The sequence below is a fragment of the Betta splendens genome, chromosome 4 (assembly GCF_900634795.4).
Source record: "Betta splendens chromosome 4, fBetSpl5.4, whole genome shotgun sequence".
Lineage (NCBI taxonomy): Eukaryota > Metazoa > Chordata > Actinopteri > Anabantiformes > Osphronemidae > Betta > Betta splendens.
In genome coordinates, this window is record NC_040884.2 from 12117650 (window position 1) to 12133175 (window position 15526).

Here is a 15526-nt window from a genome sequence, read left to right on the forward strand (position 1 = left end):
ATCATTTCTGGGTATTTTTCCACCCGACTGAGTTCAGTTTAAACCTGCTGCCTCGTATGTGGAGCAGCCCGTGTTTCGCTGCTTTGTCCCAGGCTTTGTCTAAGAGGATGAATCTGTAAAACTCGAGGATGCTCCACTTTGTTACACGTGGCAGCGGAGGATGGAAAGGCTTCACTTTCACTTTTGTTCCATAAAATTTCTCCTCTCTGCCTTTTTCACATGACCCAAATAACCCACCTGTTGTTCCTGATGTTGTTCTTTTACGCAGCATTCAAAGTGTAACACAAATGTACATCAGTCGGCCTGTTTGCGTTCATACAGCGTGTATATATAAACTGTGTGAGCGTAGGTGCAGGTGGTGTGTGTTAGAGATGAGCTAATAGAAGCGTGACTCGCTGTGAGCGAGTGACGAGCTAATGTTAGGCAGCCAGCGCCAAAGCTCATTAACAGCACAATGTGTGATTAGCGTGTTCGGGTTCAGACGTACGGCTGATTGGAATTCAGGCCTCGCATTCGCTTCACTTAGTCCTCAGCACTGGTTACACACTCAAGCATATGGAAAGTGCATCCGAACTGTGGAGAGGACGCGTATAAAACCCAATGGAGAGCGATTAGCAGAATAAAGAATGAAGAGGAATAACTTAAAGAAAAAAAAATTCTTCTTCTATTTCAAATCTTGAAATAAGTATTTAGTGAAAAAAAAACTTCGACTTGTTGTCAATCAGTAGAAATGGTGAGAAAGTAGAAAACAGAAAGCAGTTCTGCCCCAACAGAAGCTAAATCTCATGATCCGGCACAAAGACGTCACGTTCCTACTCCGTCTCGGGGCTCCATTGATGTTACTCAGTGTGAACGAGCCCCCGCTTTGACGCGGTGCATCAGCACTGAGCAGCAGGTCAACAGCAAGGTCGTCAGCGTGGCTGTCTAGGTGGATCACGTCAGCCTCCGCGGCGTAAAGCCCTCCGGAGCCGCTCGCTGCTTCGCAAGCCATAACACATTTGCATGGTTTTCACGCTCTGACAGACTCACAACCTTCATCAAAGCTCGGCGCTGCTCGAGGCCCTGACGCGCCACCACGCCCGACCTGTCGAGTCCCGGCTCTGCTGACAGGTGAGAGCGCTGCAGCCGCGTTTCACGGCGTGTGAACCAGCGTGTAGCCGAGCCTGAACACACATGCTCACCCCAAAAATCATCACCCCCAAAGCAAAGAGCTTCGCATCCACAGCTCAAATGACGGATATGGATCCTATAGACACTGCTCAATATTACAACAGTCACACAAGCGTAGATCTCCAGTGCTAAAACAAATCATTTATCTTGCTGAGTGTTACATTGAAACACATTTAGATTCCGTTCTGTCCTCTGTTGTCATTTCCTGCTTGTAATTTGTGTAATGAACTTCACCAGGGTCTTTGAGTTTTTGAGGTTGTTGTTTGTACACAGTCCTTGGTTCGTTTTTGATGTTACATCGGTTTGACCTAGTAATTTCCTTCCTGTCTTACTGTAAGTCAAGGTTTGTTTGTTTGAGTTCCTGTTTGCTCGATATGTAACAATGCTACAAATAAGTCCCGCAAGTAATTAAATATTAATCTTTATTTTATAAAGATTATGTGCTTAAAATACTGACTATACTTATCTCTAACTGTCTATGCTGCATATTCATAAAGCAGCTGTTTGTAGCTCTGCGATACATAAAAGTGTGGATGATTTGAGGTGTAAAACTCCTCCCGTCAGATGTACTGTATGCTGATGCATCTCTGTCCCTGTTGTGATCACTGCTGTTACTGTTGTTCATGCAAAAGTCGTGACCTCATCTCTCCTTCCACACAGCAGCCAGTCAAACGCAGTGTGTCCATAGCTTCATCACACTGACATGACCAAGTCAGAAACATTCTCCTGCTGCTAGTTTAGAAAACTGGGGAAGTGGTCTCCCTCAAGGCGTCGTCAGACCAACAAGGCGACTTTTAAGAGTCAGGCTTCAAAGCTGAGCTGCAGATTCCAGTTTGTAGTTTATTTACGTATTTATGAGCTTTCTGTCCATATGGACTCCCCTGTGTCCTCCCCATGGATCCAAAGGATGCAAAGGAGCCCATCACTGAAAAGCTACAAGCTAACTGTTGCTTGGACAATCACAAACAAGCCAAAGTCACAGCAACAGAACTACAAACAGACTCTCACTTCTTAAAGCAATGAATCTGGAGAAGGAGAACCTAGAGCCTGATGTTATTATCCATCCTGTTGCACCTCATACTTCTACACATCAGCTTACGAGTGAACTACATTATTTTTCTGGCTTCGAGGCATGACAGTCAGTCTATGATGCATGATGTCTGTTCTTATTATAGCTGATACTGTTTTTATTACACGTGAGCGTATCAAAGCTGCAGTATCCAGATTTAATGTCGTACAGCTGCTCCGCTAATCAGATCCGACGTCCACTCGCTGATGCCGATCCTGTTCGCCAAAGACTTTCTGATGCAAGTTGTGGAAATTCTTTATTAAGGCAACATAACGTGACACATCAAAAGTAAGTGATGAAACCCAAAGGTGTCTCAGAAACAGACAGCAGACACTAATCAAACAGCGTCCGTGCGCCATGCACGTGTTTTCCCAGCGCTGGGTGGCTGCTGCTGGCGCTCTGCACATGGTGGAAGTGGGTTAGCATCACTTAGCATGCTGTCCCCTGGGGAGTTCCCTGTTTAATCACTCAGAATTAGATCTGTCTGTGCAAATCCTCCTCATTAGTCACAAGTACGTATGTGTTAGTTCTCAATAAAGTGACACAGAGCCGCTGATGTTACCGCTGTCTCATAAGAGCACGCATACTGTGTGAACGGGCTGCTCGCTGATTGCAGCCCTTGTTTTAACTGTGTTTCTAGGTGTGCACCGGTTGCTCGGCCCTCGTGAGGCGCTATCGTGTTGTCATGGCACCGAAACAGGCGTTCACAGCGGACGCATCCTAATGACTGCGCTGAGCTTCTGACTGGGCATTACATCATCACCCTGCTCTCTCATCCCATCTGCCTCAGCTCAACACAGCTTTGTCAAAGGAAAAGTCCGTAAGAAAAGTGTTCTACGGAAGCTGTGGGACCACGATGCTAAATACCATCTACTGGTCCACTAGCACATTCATTGCTATTACTTCAAATTTAGATGACTCTACTCCTATAGTATCTATATTTAGGTTTTAATTGGGGCTGCACCATGTGATAACAATACAGACCAATATGATGAAAAAACCCAATCTTGAATTAAATCAATGAGTTTAATGTATTAGATTCATTGTTCATTATAAACTCAGGCGCCTCATCGTGGGATCAGCACAGTATTAATGTGGACGATCCACAGAACAAGGGTGAGATGAATAAGATGATGAGATTAGCCATGACTAATGTCTCTGAAGACAGGATCTGGGACCCATGATCTACACTCCGTGTCCATGGAACCGTTACAAACTGATTATTCCCGTGTGTGAGGCATGACAGTAATAATTGCGGCGACGCCTGTAAAGATATCGATCTTTGGCTTTTCACAGCACACATCTCCTGGGATGCCGAGCGTTGCTCTGATTCACACCCTCCATCTGTTTTTATGTGCCAAAGCTGTTGAAGTAAAGTTTGAAGCACGAGTTATTGCCATGGCAACAGACTCGCAACAGGCCGGCTGACCCATATACATCACAGTGACCGTTTACGGACCGAGCCTCGTTAACTAAGGCAGACAGACATAAAATGCTGCTGTGCTGTGATCTCCATCGTGTGTCTTGAAATCAGAGCCTCCTTATGTGAATAATTCACAAGGTTTCATGTGCAAGTGGCAGAAACCATTTCATTGATACAACACGCAGCACTTTGTGGTGAGGTATGAGGGGATCAGACTCTGAGCCTTCTGAATAAACGCTGCGTCCACCTACACCTCTGGAAAGCAAAGACCCCGACCCGCCTCCACAGCTGAAGCCTGAGCATCTGGAGAAAACATCTGTGTGGCGTCTGACGAACCTTTAGTTTGCAGATGAAAGAAGGACATGAACGTTCCCGCGAAGCTGCGTTGGCTGCTGTTAGCGCAGATGGGCGGGGGAGATGACAGCCGCTGCCTCCAGCGCTTCATGAAAGATTTAAAGGAAAGTTTGTAGAGATGTTTCGCGGACAGAGAGTGCACTTGTTGAAAACTAACTCTCCCTCTTCTCTCGTTTCGGGTGAAGCCAGCTGAGACCCGGGAGGGAAACCCATCTCCGTCTCACAGCGGCAGGCGAGATGCTGCACCGGGATCTGAGCATTACTCCATCTCAGCTCTTTGATGGACTGATCATCGCATGGCATCACATCTACACATATAAAATATGCAGCTATATAGTGTATGTGGTTTATGGTGCACACACATCATCAACACACGACTGCTATATCTTTATCTGTGTCAGGTTTTTTTGTTGTTGCCTTTATTTTTGCAGTGAATAAAACTAAATCAGCTTTTTTGTCTGAATGAAAAAAATGAAACCCCAGGTTTTTTTGTCGACCACTTTCTAAAGTAAAATACCATCTGTAGCGAAAGCCTGAAGGCGTCGTGTATTCACAGTGAGACGTGAGCCGCCTCCTGTGGTCGCAGGCGGCAGAGCCCTCGGAGCTGAAGCCGGGGGGAAAGTAGGACGGCGGAGGGAGGACTTTGATCCTGACCACGGTGGCTCCGTCGGCACCACCGGCGTTTCGGCCGGCTCTGACTCAGAGGTGACACGCGAATAAATGCAACGAGATCAAGCGGTTCACGCCGCGGCCCCTGCAGAGCCACCAGCAACAGCGTTGACACCCAGCATCCACCTCCCCAAACCTAGATTACACCCGCTTTGCCTCATGTCACCGTCTGACTGGCAGGAGGTATTCTACTAAACCAGCAGCTGATCATATCAGCTGGAGTGAGGTCACATCATAAAAATAAGGGTAAAAATGCTCAGAAGGTCAAACTTTAATATAAATATTTATGGTTTGTTCTCGTCGATTTGTCTCTCATTTGCACTTTTACTGACTCAAATGGGTTTGAAGCCTTGTCATGGTTTCCTTTGGAGACGTTTCGGTGCGGCCTGCTGCGTTCACGTGCTCCACGCTCGCTGCGAAGCTGCCTTTGAAGCGGTACGAGGCGAGGATGTGCAGCGCTCGCTCCCACACGAAGAGAAGGCAGCAGCCAGCACTGACGCTTCCACAACCCGGGGCTCAGGCCGCGTCACAGGAACGCTCGGCGGTCGATGGAGAACTGAAGATGGGGCTCGACAGGCTGCTTGATCCCACACAGCCCCAGAGGAGACGAGAAGAAGAAGAAGAGCAGCACCGCGACCATGGCAGCGACAGACTCGCTTTACAGAGACACCTATAGCAATTACTACATATGCTGGTGCTCATGGCGGGCAGCAAACCACACAAAACCAAAAGCAAAGTGGGCGAGTTGGTAGAGCAAGAGCCTGGACATGTTCTAAATGCGATCAGAGAGAGAGCTGGACAAAGAGAGGCGAGGGTCTGAACCGGGAGCTGCGTCCACGGATCAGCTGCACATGTCCAGTTACTGTATGTCTCTGCTGAATTTGCATGAAGCCACACAGGCAGAAACCAGCTCCGAGGGGGCTCTGTGGTCGCTGCTTCCTCTTCCTGTTTCCTGCCACCTTCTGAAACCTGAGATGAGTCAGTCAGCGCTGAGGGGAGGATTCAGCACGCACGCACGCACGCGCGCACACACACACACACACACACACACACACGTATTCCCTCATTCTCCATATGACATTTTGTCAAATGTCAGAGCAGCTATTATGCCTTTTATATGGCGACTGGAAACACATGGTGAATGTAAGTGCTGCTACTGTACGCTCACATTCTGGAGCCTGGAGCGGCTCATGTCACCTGCTACTGTACTTTGACTCTTATCGCGTGTTTTTCCCCAAACAAAAGCGTTTCGAGCGTGATCAGCCCGTGGTCCATCCCAGTTGTCAGATGCAGATGCAGAGGCCAGCGCAGACACAAGCTGCTCAGTGGGAGTTGGCTTTGTGATTTTTATTGATTTATTTCTGGCACGTAACTGTGAGCATCCACGCTCAAAGATCTGCAGTTCAGTCACCAGGAGTCCATGAATTATCCAGAGTGGGTTTAGAGGCAGATTCCATCAGATTGTTATGCCTCCAAAAGCCCAGTGAGTAAAATGAGGGATGAAAGATCAGCAGAAACACTCAAACATAAAGATGATACCTGCACTTCTCCCTACTCACTCACTCACTTGATTTTCTGCTTACGGTCCAAATAAAGCCTCGATCCAGGACATGTGATGCAAAATCACCTAAGTCTTGCTATGACTGATCAGATTTCATTTCTTGGGCTTCAGTAGGGGCCTTTCCTGCCACCACCCTTCTCTGGTGACTTCATTCAGAATGCAGCCATTACTGATTTCAATGCTTACACCTGCATTTGCCAGGAAACGGTCTGTTCTTCAGACATCTGTCAAGAGCAGCCAAGCAGCTGCTTTTACATCTGTTTTGCATCTGAGACTCTGCTGAGGCCACGTCTTTGAAGCCAACACCATTTTACGATCTCCTGTATAAGTTGTTGTTTTGTTGTTTTCTCTGTGCGAATAGAAAACCAATGAAACCTCATTACGCCAGGCTAAAGTGGCTTTACAGCTCCATTACACAGGTTTAATTGCAGCTTTAAGTGAGGGACTCCTAAAAGACATTAAATCAACCTCCTACACCAAATCAGTAGATTCAAGTAATCCTCATCGCTATCACTATCGATTTCAGGCTCATTTAAGCTCAGTATTAACCCAAACACTGACTGGACATTATTGTGCCTTAAAAATCTGCCCCGAAAGCAGAAGTGAACCAGCAGCACTGCATTCAGAGACACACAGGCAAGGTATCCATTAGCGCGTGGCCGACATCTGATATCTGCTGGAGAAAGCAGAGCTGAAGGACAAAGGACAGAGACGGGGAGATGTCAGATGGAGGCGGGCAGATGCATCAGCCGTTAGTGGGTTTCCACCAGTAAATTTATCACAGTAAGCTGAGGACAAAGGCACCAATCAATAAAAGCCGCTTTGCCTGTCTCCTTCTCCACATCCGTCCCACCCCCAGCCCCTGCTGCTGCCGCTGCTGCCCACTCCCCAGCCCCCCGCCACAGAGACAATCAGGATCTTCATCCACCTAATCATGCATCAGAGACAGTAATGGTCCTCAGATGCACAGAGCTAGCGTGGCGCTTTCAATCCGACTGACGGCAGGGACCAGACGCAAAAGCCTGGGAGCTGCCGCGCAGGATCTGAGGCAAACGGCGAGAATGCAACTTAGCTAATGATCTGAGAGACAGCAGCGGTAGAAGCAAGAACCGTGAAGAACGGCGCTCGGCAACAGTGGCGGCCGCTTAAAAGCAGCGCGCTACGTGAAAATGTGCAAGTGAGGCCGGATCTGGCGTCACCCTCACCTCAAGTAAGCAAAATTATAATAGTCCAACAATGACTCAGGCGAGTGTGCATCATGTGGCTGTGACCATGAAAGGTACCTGTCAGCATTTTGATTCTATTTTGGCAGCAGCTGATGGAAAATGCCTGGAATTAGCAATAAAATGGAAGTGAGACAGTTAGTCAGCGGCTGACACGGACAGCTCAGCAGCTGGACATCACGTATGAAAAGGCCTTTGACCCGGAGACACGACCAGCTTCAGTCACAGTCACAGCTGTAGGTCCAAAACACCCAAGAAAGTATATTTCATTTCAAACTAATAAAAACTACATATCATGGCTGCTTTAGTTAGTTTATGCTGCTTTATGTCAGGGCAGTGTTGATGATGGTAAACTCAGGCTTTCACCACTATTGACTGTGGAGCTCTGTGTGCCAGGTGTGCGAGCGCGTGCGGTCCTTCGCGTCACACCACCCTGCATGTGCCTGCAACGCAGATGCACGAGCCAGATGTTCCGCCGTGACTCCGGACAGATGTGCTGCGAGAGCCACGGTTCGAGTCTAAGCGGAGCAACGAGCCGAAGGGCGTCGTTGCGCGTTGCCCTCGCGTCCAACAGACGAGCTCTCACGGCCTCTTTCGATTCCGCTCACATGCTCCAAGGTGGAGTCAAGAACGATTTCCAGGCTGCACGGTGAAGGTTGTCTGATGCGGGTTCAGTGCAGCCGCAGCCAAGAAACGGCCTTGCGATTACAAGTGTAAACCCAGAGAGAGGGAGCGCACAGATTCTAAAATAAACAGACTCGTGTGATGTTTTATTCAGCAGCACTCCAGCAGCTATTTTAAGACAACAAAAAAAAATGAAATGAGAGAGAACTGCAGGTGAGTGACAGCTTCACCCATTTCCTGCTCTCCTCACTCCATTAGCCTCTGCAGAAGCAGCCAGGCGAAGGCTGTGGGGCCGTCTAATTTCAGAGATGTTAAATATTCAGGCCGGAGAGTGAAGTGAAATCACAGGAGGAGGAGGATGCAACCAAAAAAAAACGGGTCTACGTTTGAAGGTTGAAATTAAAGATTTAAAGTGGAGAATTTAGAGTTAATTGGCCAGACAAATTTCACATTTAGTAACCAAGCCCACGATGAAGGCTTCATCATTCATTCACGTCTATTTGGGTCAGTCTAGTCTGTTTACCAAGACACAGCAATCTTCATGACCGCACACAAACACGTCTTACCCACAGCCAGCAGTGAGTTTAGCATCTGAGCTTTGACTAATGCTTCACGGTTAGTCAGTGTCTCTCTCCTCGACGACGACTGAAACAAGCTTTACCGTATCTGTTATAATAGTGTGCATTACTAAACGCGTAGAACCTCTTGGTTCCTGTGAAAATATGCCTCTGCAGGGCTGAAATGGGAACGTTGGCAGCAGGTGATGAAGAGATGACTTAATTCTCTCAGCTATTTAAATCTGCTCAGCAAAGCAAACCTTGAATAGGTTTAGTTCAAACCCACAGTCACGTAAAGGAAGAATGGTCGGTCATTATAAGACACTGGGTCGGCCAATATCGCATATTCATGGACCCTATGGTCAAACGGACTTTGTTTTTTTGACTTATTAAAGCCTCTCCCTCAGGGCAGGTCAGCGCTCTCATCAGGCCACCACCAGCGTCTGCACACTGAGGCTTTTTCATTCTAATCAGCAGAGGTAATTAAAGCGCTGGGTCCTGGTGCTGACTTCAGCTCCAGCGCAGCGGCGTGGGGAACGCTGAAATACTGCCTGAGACGCTCCATCGACACATGGAATGATGGGAAAGACATCTACTAATGATACTGTACAAGGACCCGCTGCCCTGTAGCTAACGTCACTACCACCTATAAACACCCATTGACTTGTTTGTGTTCTTTTATCGTGTTAATTAGCTTGATTTGTCTTCTTGTCAAACACACACGTTTAGCAAAGTGCTATATAAATAAAGACCGCGGTTATTGCCTGGTGCAGAGGCGATAAGAGCCTCATGTGCACCACCATGTTCCATGTTTCACTATAAATAATTTTGACTATGTTCCATAACTGGCACGCAAACACAAAGAGGGGGCGTGAAAGCACATTTGGCTAATTCGGTGAATCCTCGGGGACAGATGGCGAACAGGCAGTTTCTGGGCCTCACCTTTCCAAAGTCCCGGACGTCGAAAAGGTCGAAGGCCTCGAACAGCTCGCTCTTCTTCATGCCAAATATCTCGCTGCACGCTGCCAGGAAGGTCCTGATGTTCTTCAGGCACAGGAACTGAACGGGGGGGGGCACAGAGAGAGACCATCAGTGAGCGAGTCACACGCCAGCGTACAGATGTGCATGAAGGATGCGGCACGTTTGTGCGTTGCTGCTCTCATCTCCACCTCATCCCTGAATGTTACACAACGCTGCTCTGCTCCTCCGCCTCCCAGCGCGGAGAAGCACCGCAGCGCTGAAAGATGGATGAACCAACCTTCATTATTACTATCACGTTATCTTGTGTAGAACTAGGCCAGTGAGGAGGTGGCTGATTGAATAGTAGATACAAGGAAGGCAACTCATTTAGTCCCACTGACAGAATGAACAAAACTAAAAACAGTTACAAATGCTAATTCAAGGAAATAGATCTTCTTATGTAGATAATTAGCTAATAGGCTCATGAGCTGTGCCCTGTGCAGTATAGGCAACAATGATAAAAAATCAAACTATTATTATTTAAACTATGATATAACTACAATTCTTTTCAGGCAACACTCTATTTAAAGCCAGTCCTTTCTCTCTAATCTCGGCCCCTTAGTGAAAATGCCTCATCTGCGACTAAACCCGCCGCTGATGCTCGTGATCCCGGAGGATCTATTGGAGTGATGCTGTGGGCGGCGCTGGATGCTGCAGAAGTGAAGCCACGGCATTGAGCAAGTGGAGCAACAGACGAGCGGAGAGGAATGTGTCAACACGCTGGCGTTGGCCAACGCCTCCAGCCAGCAGCGAGGGAGCGGCAGCCGCCCGGGGACCACGGGCAGGCTTTCGTTCCACCGATGAAGCTTTTGGGCCAATTTTCGAGTTTTTAAACAGGTCGAATAAAAGCGATGTCGAGAAGCTTTTTCACAAGAAACAAGAGGTTGTACTTCGCAGCGTGAGGATGGAGGAAAAGCGTTTTATAGAGAGAATAACAATAACTGAAGCGGGACAGTTTGATTTTGTCGTGATGTCTTCAAAATGAATCTATAGACTGCTGTTACTCAATCACTATATTTACTGATTAAATGCTTAATATTCTGCAGTGCTAACACTTCATCAGCTTCCTTCTCCTTTTTCTTTTCTTGGGTAACAGGTTTGCAGGAAGTGGATTTCATTTGTTGTTTCCGGTTCCTCAAACAGGCATGTGTCAGTCTGCTGATGTGTGAACCAGCAGCTTTGGGGTTGTGTTAGGTTTAAGGGTCGGGGGTCAGGGGTAACAACGGGTCCCCAACGTCTGGAGAAACGAGGCCAGATGTACTCTGGTATTCACCAAACTGCCTCGCGCCGCCCCTCAGGTGGGATTTGTCTCCGTATGAAATATGAAACGCACGTCCACTCCAGTCGAAGCCAACTTTACAGATGGCTTCACAAGAAAGAGAAAAGCCCTCGGCCGCGCAGATACGAGGCAGCGAGCGAGTGCGGAATATTGAATGTTTACACTTGTTCACATCACTTTCTTTTATCAGACAAGCGCATCCTGCCTGCCTGGAGTCTCTGCAGCGTCCCAGAGGACCTCGGCAAATTATCTGAGGGAAGCAGCTTCGCGGAGCGCGTATGAGCCGGAGACACGAGGCGGGATTAACAAGAGCGCGGCGGCGCGAGGCAGCGGTTCCACTGTCGGGGCTGGAGGAGAAAATGGCCTCGCGTGTGTGTGAGAGAGTGAGTTGCACTGGGAGGAGTGTTTGACTGTTCTGATGCGTTTGGGGCTCGTGAGATGCAGTTGGAAGTCCCCTGAAAGGCTGTAAAACACCCAAATGAACGTCTGCATCACAGGGCGGCAGGTCAATAAATTATCCCCCCAAAAAAAACCCCAATAAATTATCTGACATCTCTTTTTTCTCACATTTGGTGAACTAAAGGACTCACATTAAGTCACTACGCCTCTACAGTAAACAACTAACACAGCTGATTTACATCTTACTGTATGATAAAATAAAGAAGACAACAATGTAAATGAAGAGCTACAAAGCCTGATGAATTCAACATTTTTCCAGTTTTCCATTTATTTTTTTCAAATATTGTTATGACTACGATGATCTATTATATTCTAATTACAATAATCATTCCTTTGAGCTGAATGGAAAATAGTCATTATGCAGGAGTACAGTAGATAACTGTACCCATTTTCAGAATAAAACCCCCAAGAATCACACACACACACACACACACACACACACACACACTGTGCTGTACGCATTCAGCCATGATAACAATGTTTAGCTTATTCAAGGCCAGTGTAGAAGGTTTAAAATCCCACCAGTGCACTTCATTTCTGAGACCAGCCATCTGGAATACGCTGCAAAAACAGAGCCGTCCCACCGCTGCGCGTCTGATACGAGCCAGGTCATGCTCTGTGTTCACAATCTGGATCCACTTTCTGCCTATGTATTCCTTCATACAAGTCAAAGCTCCATAGCAACAAGCTTGAGCCTTTTACGGCCCTGTGCATATCGTGAAGCTTAATGAAATCCTTCTCTTGTTGCCTATGGATCTATGCAGCCAACCACAGCTCACGATGACCTTCTTTCAGTGTTTTCCACCGAGTTTGTGCAAAAAGTCTAACTTGGTTGGTAAACGTGATTATTGACACCACAGTGAGGAGGACGGCTGAGAAGCGGGAGCGGCGCTGATTCAAAGGGAACCAGCACGTCTGTCGCCTTCTGCTGGGAGGTGTCACTGGGTGACATGTCACAAGGGTTGCGTCCGTGTCACGTCGGGTTCTTTCGTCAGCTGTGACCAGGAAGTGGGACGTGGACGCTCCCTCCCCGGGTCTGAGGCTGCAGCCTGGCCTGTCACGGCTCGTCGCCCTCACTTAGCGGGCGGCAGATTGTCGTTGTGTGGTTGGTTACTAACTCATCTTTCCTTATCTCAAAGTTTAGATGTGAAAAGTGTGAAAAGATGAAAACTGTCGTTGCCTTTCACTTTCGTGACTCAAGTTGGCAGCAGCCGCTTAATCTCATTTCCTTTACTCTCATGTCTCAATCTGATTTCAGCCCACAACAGCCTTTGTCAGTGTAAGATAACAATAACATCTGTCTATCTGTCTTCTACCATTAAACAGGCACTAAACTGCTAGAAGCTATGTAACATGGTGCAGGATTTAGCATCACAGACAGAGCAACGGATTGGAGTCTGGTGTTTTCATCTGTCACCCAGTCGTGTCAGTCTCCTCATCACCAGCTGTGTCACTTTCCTTCTACAGTAGCATCAAATCATGCATCATCTATTTCTGCAGACGTAGAATAAAAAGGGAAACAAGTGTTGTGGCTAAAGATGACTGGGTTCAGGCTGTGTCTGAGTGGTCAGAACAGTCATGGCAGAGAGAGGTACAAAAGCTCGGAGCTGTTTGTGAAGTCCATATAACATGTAGAATTCAAAACAAAATGAACAAATGGACAGTGTCAGTAAATCAAAGTGAACTGAAGTGGACGGAAGCCACGGGCAGCAGTTGTGTTTGCATGTTGTGTCTATCTGTGTTTCCTGTTATGTAACATGTCTCCATGCCAACGCCAAGGTTTCATGTGCATCCATTGACGCTCCTGGTGGATGTTAAAACCCCAGGCAGCAGCTTTAACCCGCTTTCCTACAGGAGGTCTGGTTCCTCACACTGCACCCCCGCTCACACAGGAGATGCTCCCACCCACAAAGTCACGTCCTGTTCTAAAGGGACGAGCGGCTGGCGTGGGCGTCTGAGTCTCGTCCTCCTCATGAACTCTGGTGAAGCTGATCAGCTGCAGTGACATAATGACATAATAGGACGACGTCCAACCCCCGGTGACACGCTTCTACTGCTGCTCCACGTCTGCGCTTCCCCCTCAGTTTCTCCCATGAAGCCACAATAAGGCAGCGAGGGGAGCCCTGGCGTGTCCACCCCCACCCCGAGCACCTCTACGCCCCCCCCCACCACCACCACCACCACGGCAGGAGTAAGTGTTTCCATTCAGTCTGCTTTCACCCCAGACATGCTGCCTCCCTCCTTCTCCACCCCCCTCCCACAGCACAGCGAGGCTGTATGATGTGTGGGCTCCTCCATCACCTCCTCCACATCACCACTCTCTACATGTGTGTTACGACCGTGACCACCGGTCGAGCCGACGTGTGGCCAGCTGCTTCCTGAGCCGGTGTGTGTGTGTGTGTGTGTGTGTGTGTGTGTGTGTGTGTGTGTGTGTGTGTGTGTGTGTGTGTGTGTGTGCGTGCTTGGACCACACCCTTGTATCCCTGCAGCCTCTGTAAGTTCCCTTCTACTTGCTCATCTATTTCCATTACAGGAATAAGGAAAATCCCATTTCCAACAGACAGCAGACATCCATCACCTCCACCCTGACTCACTTACCAGAGGCACCTCACGGTGTTGGATAATACATGGGGTCAATAATCCGCAGCAGAGTCCTCATAAAAAACAACACAACATACAATGCATAGATCCCAATTGATTTAACTGGGTACTAAATAACCTAAAGCAAATTTTCATTATATATGACTCTATGAATCTGACACTTGTATTTTAGTACAGTGACACCACAGCAAACATTTGTGGTGATATGAATGAAACCACGGCTTGCAATGGGCTTTATCTGGACATCTCACAACCGGCTTCACACTAGGCGCTCGCTCGGCCCCGTGTTTCCTGTGGACCTGACAGGAAAGGGAAACGTTGCTGTTGTTCCAGCTCCAGACTGCTGTCTATTCTTTCCATTGAGGTCAAACCTTCCATTATCATTAGTTCATATTACTACATGTATGTTCTTGGGTAACATGAAAACAAATTTCGGATGCCAAACGTCACATTTCCGCGGAGACGGCTGATAGTATTGACTTTCCCAGAGCACTCAACAGTGATTAACTCCATGCTGGAACTGACTAACATAATAAATATTGATTGCAGGTACATTCTCTCCCACTTAATATTTCCTAACAAAATCAGCATATGCATTACCTTCATACTGTATACTTTAATGTGCACTGCGGCGGAGCATTTACCGGCCGGCTGTGCAGGACCTGCTCGCGCACACAGCGAGGTGTTGAGCACGCGTGTCATCTGGCTGCATACAGAGCACATGCAACAGCATGAGCGTGCACTAGTGCGCTAACGGTGTCAGTATGCAGTGTGGTACTATAGCCAGAGGATGAGGCTCATGTACCTTATTGTTGCCATAGAAACAACCAGGGTAACACTCTACACACGATAATGGGCCAATTATGCTCCGATGCTAAATGTGGTCCCTTGTATGGTGTAACGTGTGATTTCTAAGAGGCCAAATGTCTCCATCTAAAAGTGCCTCCGCAAAGACGACGTCTGTTTTATGGTCCTCGTTCTCCAGGCCTCAGGAAGCGGCAGCCGAGCGTCTCATCTGTGCCCGATTCCCACCCAGAGAAGAGCACATATTTAACGTGGGCTTCACGGTGGGACACGGCTCCCACCTGGACGCTGGCCGCCGCTTTGACGATGTAGGTTTGTGGGACAGAAGACGTGCAGCGGCGGATCCTCTGTAGCCGCGCGGATGCCGCTGCAGCAGCGGTGGAGAGCGGATCGGGTGCAGCGCCGCCACCGCAGCGGCTCCACATCCTTCCCATTCTGCTCATGTACAGGCTTCAGCACCGTGCTACATACAGTATGGTGAAATAAGGCCCGATTCAATCCAAAGTATCTGAGCTCCCGGGCAGCTCCTGTCCGAACCCCACCCACCCTGTTCACAAGGTGCCCTCGCACCTCTGGGGTCTCACATTAGCGTCTCACACGCAGTCGCAGCGGTTCAGCGCTAGCGCCCTCGGAGGCCGCGTGAACTGGAGTGAAGCAGCTCTGCAGAGGACGGAGCGCTCACTCTCGAACGGGGCCTCCGTCGTCGCAGCTGC

General features: G+C 48.3%; 1 protein-coding gene across 7 annotated transcripts in view; it reads right to left on the reverse strand.

Annotated features, from left to right (window-relative positions):
• Window positions 1-15526, reverse strand: part of LOC114853251 (guanine nucleotide exchange factor VAV3) — a 50890-nt gene that overhangs the window by 31671 nt on the left and 3693 nt on the right. For all 7 annotated transcript variants that reach the window (XM_055508053.1, XM_029146402.3, XM_055508054.1 and 4 more), the window contains exon 2: window positions 9593-9709. In XM_055508053.1, the coding sequence (XP_055364028.1) occupies window positions 9593-9709 (117 nt within the window). The remainder of the gene's footprint in view (window positions 1-9592; window positions 9710-15526) is intronic.